Raw genomic sequence first — 8,219 nt, 5'->3', positions numbered from 1 at the left:
AACTTGATGTTTTTTTTTTATAAATTCATATAAATATACAATAAAAAAAATTATATGTAAAATAATATTATTAAAAATAAAAATAGTATTATTATTTTCTATAAATATATTATATTTTCACATTATTAGCCTACTAAAATGATATTTTAAAAGAAAAATGTACACCAATCACCAAATTAAGTTCAAAGAATATATTTTTTCCCAAAGAAAGAGAAGGGTTGAACAAACTTGACAAAAAGTGGAAAAAAATTCAAAGACAATATATATTTACCCCCCACCCCCCAAAAGAATTGACACAAAATTGAACAGCCTTCTTTGCTAAGTTTGTTATTTCGTTCGTACCCAAAATAAAATAAAATAAATCAAACTTGATTAAAATTTTCAGGTCCGCAAAGACCTCACATAAGGTCTCCTCTTGTTCTTCTGACACTCACTCTCACTCTCACTCTCACTGTAGCGCGTTTGGACCATCAATCTTCCTCGATTTTCCGCCATTAACATTTCAGCGATCCCTGGTGATTCCACTCTTACCTTCGAAACGATGTCGCTTTGCTGTTAGTTGGTGTTTCTTTTGAATGCTCATTTTCTTTTTCGTAGAAGCATTTCATTATCACTTTCAGTTTCTGGTTTTTTGGATTCTGTTTTTATTTTTTGTGTCTGTGTGTTTGTGGGGTTTTTTTTTTCAGTTTCAGTTTCTCATAACCATATATTGAGTTATTTATAGCTTTGTGAAATTGAGGGTTTCAAGTTCCATGTGATCATAGCTGGTGTTTTTTTGTTAAATAATTTTATTTCTTTCCCCCTACTTCTTTGGTTTCCATTTGGTGTTCTTATTGACGAATGATTTTCATGGCCGCCTCGAAAGCTCTTATTGACCAAAAGAAAGAAAACGAAACTTCCTTGATGAATATTATCAAACCCTTGTTCTAGAATCTAGTTGCTTTCATTTTAAGTTCATGCATTTATTTGTTAACTCAAACAATAAAAGTGTTATCTGAATGTATTTGTGGATGCTGTCCGGTGCCTTATATGACAGAAGAATGAAATTAATTGTTACTTTCATTGTCTTTAATTTCCAATAGCATAGGATTATGAATTGTCACATCATGGCAATTGGCATTTGGCAAGCTTCATGTGTTTTGTATCTGGTTTTGTATGAAAATAGCCTTACCCTTACTCTGTTTCTTCTGTAAACTATCTTCTAATAATTGTGCATCTCTTTATTATGTGAAAGACCTGAGTTCATAATGGTGTGTTGTTATGCATTTTGTTGGGGGAGTGCGATGTTCGAGTAAACAAATGCTCTTGCAGTTTTTAGACTTTTGAGATATACTTGTGTTTGTCATGTAGGTTAATATTTCTATTTCTTCAAATATCTGGGCGGTCTTCCCTTTTCTGTTCTGGATGATGAATACTGAACTGTGTTGACTGATATTTTTGCTGATTCTTTATGAAATTTGCTAAATCTATGTATAATGTAATCATGCTTGACTGAGTTTTTTAAATCATACACAGAGCACATAAAATGAGTTCAAGAGGAGGCGGAGGAAGACCTTCTACTACAGTTAACAATGATGATACGCTGTCCAAAGGGAAAAATGTATCCGAATATGATCAAACGATTGACCAGTTGGCTCAAGGTGTTGCTGACACTACCCTGGATGCAGGAGAAGATGATGGTGGGTGGGAGACATTTACAAGGAAACCCAAGGGCAAAGGTGGAAACAATGCTACAAAACAATGGAATTCTCCATCCCATAATTCTAATCCCAGAGCACGGGGAAACAGAGACATGGCTCAAAAGCAAGGCAATAAAAATTACGGAACTGGACGAGCTTCTGGAAATCCCTGGCAGCAAACTCAAAATGCTAACTATAGGAGACCAGCCGGAAGAGGAAACGGAAGTTTCCAATCAGCTAGCTATGGATATGAAAGCAACTATGTGGTTCCAAATCCTTTAATTCGGCCTCCATTGCAGCAGGGTTGGAATTGGCAATCTAGAGCTGGTGCTGTGCAGTCCCATGTAGATGAAATACCACCACCAGAGGACCCTGAGAAGAATGATGATGTTGAGGATGACGATGAGGGGGAGGAGTCTGATGTTATGGAAGATACTGATGATGATCTAATGAGTGATGATTATGATTCAGATACCAGTCAAAAGAGCCATGAGACACGTAAGAAGTGTAGATGGTTCACGAAGTTCTTTGATATTTTGGATGGCCTGACTGTTGAGCAGATTAATGATCCGGAGAGGCAGTGGCACTGCCCAGCTTGTCAAAATGGTCCTGGTGCCATTGATTGGTACAGAGGGCTGCAGCCTCTAATGACACATGCCAAAACAAAAGGGTCTAAAAGGATGAAGATGCACCGAGAGTTTGCTTTACTTTTGGATGAGGAGTTGCGTAGAAGGGGTACTACGGTAGTTCCGGCCGGGGAAGCTTTTGGTAAATGGAAAGGTTTAGTTGATATGGAGAAAGATCATGAAATAATTTGGCCTCCAATGGTTATCATACAGAATACAAAGCTTGAACAGGATGAAAATGAGAAGGTATGTGCATACCTTTACTTGTGTCAACTGTTGAATAATTATTACTTGTAATAATCATAACTAGTACTCTAAAAGTGTAATATAGAAAACCATTCGAAAATTCCCTAAGCATTTGTCAGTTTGAATTAACTCAAGGTTTTTGTTCTTTGTATTTAGTGGATAGGTATGGGAAACCAAGAGCTTCTTGATTATTTTAGTACATATGCAGCTGTGAAAGCGCGACACTCCTATGGTCCACAAGGTCATCGTGGGATGAGTGTTTTGATATTTGAAGCCTCAGCTAGTGGTTATCTAGAGGCAGAGCGTCTGCACAAGCATTTTAAAGATGAAGGAACTGATAGGGATGCATGGTTTCATCGTCGTATTTTATATCTACCTGGTGGGAATCGTCAGCTCTATGGATATTTAGCTACTAAGGAAGACCTGGACGTTTTTAACAGGCATTCCCAAGGTTTCATTTCCCCTTTCAGATCTTTTTTCTTCTACATACTCGCATTCTGCAGTTTGTTAGATGTCTATGAATTGGAGGTTATGGAAGTCAGTACAATGGAAACCAATTTTATGCTGACTCTTTATATGTTTTGTGATTCCATGTGAATTTTATAGGTAAATCTAGGCTCAAATATGACTTGAGATCATACCAGGAGATGGTTGTAAACCAAATCAAGCAAATGAGTGAGGACAACCAGCTACTTAACTACTTGAAGAACCGTGTTGAGAAAGAGAAAAAGCATAAAAAAGCTCTGGAAGAATCATTTGGTATAGTGAGTGAGAAGCTGCGAAGGACAATGGAGGAAAATCGCATTGTGAGGCTCAGAACAAAAATGCAACATGAAGAAAACAAGGAAGAGGTAATACAAACATCACACATACAGACCTTATGGCTCTTGTGTTTAAACTGTTCCTTGATGCATATTTGCTTTACTTGTGTTATATGTTTAGCATATGATTGTTTCTTGAGGGTTCAAATATAATTGTGCAATGAACTGTTCTATTGAGAAGTTTCATATGTAATTACTACTTTGTAGTTCATTACAAGAGTGCATGACATGTTCCTCTCACTCCCAAAAAAAAGGAAAAGAAAAGAATAGAGATTGTTGTTTATGGATTTTTGTACGTGGTTGGTTTCATGCTTAATTTCTTTTTCTTCTGGCGAGGCGATCTGTAATTTTCTCTAGGTCAAAGCGTATTTTTTTCATGTTATGTTTTTTGACTATCTTATCCTGTGTCCCAACTGGAAGATGTATATGCAAGAAAATTTTTTCAAGGATCAGCTCAAGTCAATTCATGAGACGAGAAATGCAAGGGAAGAAGATTTTGAGAGGATGCAGCAGGAAGAACGTCAGAAGGTGATGCAGTCAAGTACCGCTCCTTTAAATGCAGAGGATCGAAGACTCAAGTAAGCAGATTTGTTTTCCATTTGCATCTGATGTATAGCTATTATGTGTTAAAGTAAATTTTTATGAAGTTAGTATCCTCTAAGATTATTCAAATCGGAAGGTTGAAGGGGATAGATTTGAAAGAAAACCTAACTTCACGACACTGGAAAAATGAATGTTTTGAGGAGTGAAGGGTTTATGTGATACACTAAAGAATGTGGTCTAATTAATTTGTTAGTGCCGTTTATATTTTCCAATGGCTTATGGTGAATTTCATCTTTCTATGGATATAGGGCCGATGAATATCTGAAATTTGTTGAGGTCCAAGACAAAGAAATGGAGAACTTTGTCGCTGAAAAGGAGAAGTTGTTGCTTGCTCATGAAGAAAGCATTGCTGCAATGAAGCGCAGGCATTGGGAGGAAGAGGTGCAGATGGAGAAGAACTTCGATGAACAACTTGCAAAACTCATGGAAAAGTATTCGCCGTCTCAATCGGAGACCAAAGCCAGTGGTACCTGATGATTGGAATGCATAGACTCATACAGCGAGATAACCACAACCAAAAATAGATAAAGATAAATCACAATTTATAGAATGACTGTTCAATGTTGGGAACTCAGATTTTGGTGCTCTAGATATTTGACTATTTGAGAATCTGACAGATTTAGTACTTTATTTTGGTTTTATTTAGTTTGAAATGTCAATCTTGAAATGATCTTGCTTTAATGCGGTACTAATAACAATAGTTTTTAACTTGGTTGATCTTCAAATTTGCGTATTGAGAAGCTTAATTTCCTATGGTTGCTCTGTTGGGTTTTACCAAATGTGAGTTATGAAACATTGATTGGATGTCAGTTTCTTAATAAATGCATAATCAAGATTACGCCAAAAATGTATCGGTTCTTTAATTTGTTGATCCAGTGTACATAGAGTACTGAAAATAATGCTGCTTTGTGGATGGGAACAATCCCCAGCCACAAATATGTTATGTTTCCATCAATACTAAAATTCACCCTTAGAAAATATTACTTTGAATTTTGTTCAATAATTATGATTTGTATACCAATTGAAGTTATGATTTGTCCAATAAAAAATATAGGTAGCTAAAAAACAATAGTGCCATCTGAGACGCATTAATTGGGTAGCAATCAGAGGATAATCCATTGAATGCTCTTGAGCAAGAATTTTGTCCACAGATTCTGAGGGATGAAAAGCATCCCAAAACACATACTAGTCTCTGTTTCTTCATGCTTATCCGTCCTTGAAAACTTCCAACTCCACAGCATGCTCTACCAGTCACAACAAAACCTGTAAATGAAAAAAATACATAATCATGCCATGATTGATAATGGAAAAGAACGTTGATTCTCTAAGACTAAATGATACTACTATACATGATATTTCCTCATTTTTGCCTCTGTAATTATGATATTCTTTTATTTGTAAAGATATACACTAACCTCCTTTGCAGTTTAAGCTTTAAGGCATTTTGTGTTATTAGATTTTATAAAATGTGAGAATCACTTTTCTTATAAGCATGACACTAACCTCCCCTAGCCACACATGTGCAATATCATTTAACTCCAAGAGAACTCAATATAGTTTACACTAATAATAAATAATAATGTCACTTTTTTATGCAATTTGTCCAAATTACCCTCCATTTTCATTATTTTATGTTTTCGGTAATGAGAAAAGCTCATAGAAATTGAGGACAATTTAGGAATAATAATAAAGGAGTGGCATTATTAATTAAGAGGCAGCAAAACACACTCCCTAGATTAATAACCATATAATTAAGGACATTTCCTACCATAAGCAATTGGGTTTTGTATAATCTGCATGAGAGCTGCATAAGTGTTGCCATAAACAAAAATTGATGAACCACTGTATTGTGTGTTCAGTTCATCAACCAAGGATCTCAATCTATCCACGCACACTCCTGATGGGAAAAGGCCTCTGGATATTTGATTCGGTATGCAACCGAGTGGTCCAACTCCTGCCAGCAAGAACTTTCTCAGCCCCAAATAATGCAGACTCTGCAGAATAGTAGCACCTTCCATGTGTTAAGATTAAACAATAAATGTAGAACATGTTAAAGAGACTGTTTTATAGTTTCTGTTATATATCCTAGCATCTCTTTTAATTACTCTGTTAGTTATGCATCTTCATGAAAAAAAACAACAACGTTCGATTGGGTCCTTTCTAATCGTTTTGTATTGCTGTATGAGTATATCAGCATATGTTTTTGGGTCGTAGAGGAAGCTCGATGAATATAGTCCTGACAATAGATAGTTGTTTATGTAGTCATTGCTTCCATGATTCACTATTGCCAAATACTGACTCAAATTCATGTCCTCCATTGTTGTCTTCAGCTGGTTGAAGGTAATGCCTGCTCCCTGTGTCGTTTAATCCGTTAGTTAAAATCCGGACATAATGGAATATACACTCTCGTATGAATTTTCAGATTGCAACATGACACGGGTGAGTGAGTGGGAGAGTAAAAATGTTTTTAGATAGATCTGAAAATTTTAGATGCTATCTTTTTCTTCTCCTTGTTATTTCTCATTTACTTGTAAGTGACTCTTTCCTAAGTAAATGCATCACGAGATGTGAAAACTCCACATAAAATATATTTTCAGAAACGTGGTTACTCACCTGAACATGTCTTTTATATGAAGATCATAACTAAAATATGGAGTGGATCAATAAGGCTCTACCTCAAAGTAAAATATTTAATAAGTCTAACCAAATTATTATAACAATTTTTTAAATTATGCACCTTCTTCTCTTTTTCCTTCTCCTTCTTTTCCTTTTCTTTCTCTTTTTCTTCCTCCTCTTTCTTCTTCTTTTTCTTCTTCCAAATTTGCGCATGCAAATTCTTCTTCTCTTCTAATGTTGCCACTTCTTTTTCTTTTCCTTTTTCGTTATCTGTCGTCACCGAAATACCAACATTTTGCAAACATTTTAGTAGTTTTGATTTTCTCTGATGCCATCTTTAAATAATTTTGGTTCATTTATTAATTTATTTCGGTTCATTTGTGTGTTAATTAAAGTTTACTTGATGTTGCTAATAAGTATTGATCACATTTTTTATTTCTTAAGTAATTTTGGCTATTTCTTAGTTTAATTGAGGTTGGTTTGTATCCAGAAATGAATTTGATGTGTTTTTGTTAATGATTGAGTTTTTTTATTATTTTGTTTAAATCTAAACTAATTTCGGTTCATTTGTGTGCTAATTGAAGTTCACTTGATGCTGCTGATAAATATTGACCAAATTTTTTATTCCTTTCCTAGTTTAATTAAAATTCATTTGGATTCAAAAATGAATTTGATGTATTTTTATTGATGATTGAATTTTTTTACTACTTGTTCAAATATAAACTAATTGAATGGAATAGAATGAGATCTAATGTTATTAAATAAAGTGATAAAGAATAATTTTATTTTTCTTTGTTAAAAACTTTGGTCAATATTTATCAGCAACATCAAGTAAACCTCAATTAACACAAACACATCGAATTCATTTCTGGATCTAAATGAATCTCAAATAAACTAAGAAATGAATCGAAATTACTTAATGAATAAAAAATTTGATCAATATTTATCACCAGCATCACGTGAACTTCAATAAACACACAAATGAACCGAAATTAGTTTGGTTTTGAATAAGTAATCAAAAAGACTCAATCGTCAACAAAAACACATATAATTTATTTTTGAATTCAAATAAACCTCAATTAAATTAAAAAATAAATTGAAATTATTTAAGGAATAAAACATTTGGTTAATACTTAGCAGCATCAAGTGAATTTCAATTAATTCACAAATGAATTGAAATAAACTAAAAAATAAACCGAAATTATTTAATGATAGCACTAGAAAAAATAAAAACCATTAAAGATATTAGTAAAATATTGGTGTTACTGATAATGACCTATATACACTGATGAGATGAAAATGGTTTTTGTTGTGTTTAAGCCAATTTGATAAGAGTGGATTGCAAAAAATATTTAAATATATAACTGTACTGTTTTCAATTTTTCATTTTTCATTTTTTCCTCCCTTTCAGCAGTGCCATATCATGTTCTGCTTGTTCGGATTTTGTGCAATTCTCTACACATTGATAATTGTATGTATAAATCAAGGTTTTAAAATACGCAATCAAATAGTTCATTTCAAAAATAAAAAAATAAAAAATCAACTTTTAATAAGCTAACATTAATCAATTTTAAGATATAAAATTTAAAATAAATAAAATAATTTTAAAAAGTCAGCTAAGTCAGCTA

At 33.6% G+C, this 8,219-nt stretch overlaps 3 protein-coding genes across 4 annotated transcripts in view; 1 reads left to right on the top strand and 2 right to left on the bottom strand.

The window, feature by feature from the left end:
• Positions 1 to 495, bottom strand: part of LOC107626932 (protein FAR1-RELATED SEQUENCE 6-like) — a 24,794-nt gene extending 24,299 nt beyond the window's left edge. Inside the window, exon 1 of the mRNA XM_016329818.1 lies at positions 403 to 495. Coding sequence (XP_016185304.1) covers positions 403 to 495 — 93 coding nt within the window. The remainder of the gene's footprint in view (positions 1 to 402) is intronic.
• Positions 353 to 4,708, top strand: LOC107625013 (protein SUPPRESSOR OF GENE SILENCING 3). Of its 2 annotated transcripts, none has more exons than XM_016327524.2 (6): positions 353 to 554; positions 1,516 to 2,551; positions 2,708 to 3,002; positions 3,158 to 3,402; positions 3,793 to 3,950; positions 4,224 to 4,708. In XM_016327524.2, the coding sequence occupies exons 2-6, from the start codon at positions 1,526 to 1,528 to the stop codon at positions 4,447 to 4,449; spliced, it is 1,950 nt and encodes a 649-aa protein (XP_016183010.1). In that variant the 5' UTR covers positions 353 to 554; positions 1,516 to 1,525; the 3' UTR covers positions 4,450 to 4,708. The 2 variants fall into 2 exon arrangements, with proteins under 2 accessions (XP_016183010.1, XP_016183009.1); XM_016327523.2 differs by having other exon boundaries at positions 356 to 515.
• On the bottom strand, positions 5,727 to 6,293 carry LOC107626933 (GDSL esterase/lipase At1g71250-like). The gene is made up of 2 exons (XM_016329819.1): positions 6,119 to 6,293; positions 5,727 to 5,986 (listed from the first exon to the last, which is right to left on the bottom strand). Exons 1-2 carry the CDS (start codon positions 6,291 to 6,293, stop codon positions 5,727 to 5,729), a joined length of 435 nt encoding a protein of 144 aa, XP_016185305.1.

Source organism: Arachis ipaensis, chromosome B02, assembly GCF_000816755.2.
Source record: "Arachis ipaensis cultivar K30076 chromosome B02, Araip1.1, whole genome shotgun sequence".
Lineage (NCBI taxonomy): Eukaryota > Viridiplantae > Streptophyta > Magnoliopsida > Fabales > Fabaceae > Arachis > Arachis ipaensis.
The sequence above is the reverse complement of the archived record's forward strand: the minus strand, read 5'-3'. Positions and strand labels throughout refer to the sequence as shown.

Coding starts and splice junctions, on each gene's coding strand:
- LOC107625013 (XM_016327524.2), top strand. CDS start 1,526: ATGAGTTCAAGAGGAGGCGGAGGAAGACCTTCTACTACAGTTAACAAT. Junction 2,552..2,707: donor AACAGGATGAAAATGAGAAG/GTATGTGCATAC, acceptor CTTTGTATTTAG/TGGATAGGTATGGGAAACCA. Junction 3,951..4,223: donor GCAGAGGATCGAAGACTCAA/GTAAGCAGATTT, acceptor CTATGGATATAG/GGCCGATGAATATCTGAAAT.
- LOC107626933 (XM_016329819.1), bottom strand. CDS start 6,293: ATGGAGGACATGAATTTGAGTCAGTATTTGGCAATAGTGAATCATGGA. Junction 5,987..6,118: donor TAGAAAGGACCCAATCGAAC/GTTGTTGTTTTT, acceptor AACACATGGAAG/GTGCTACTATTCTGCAGAGT.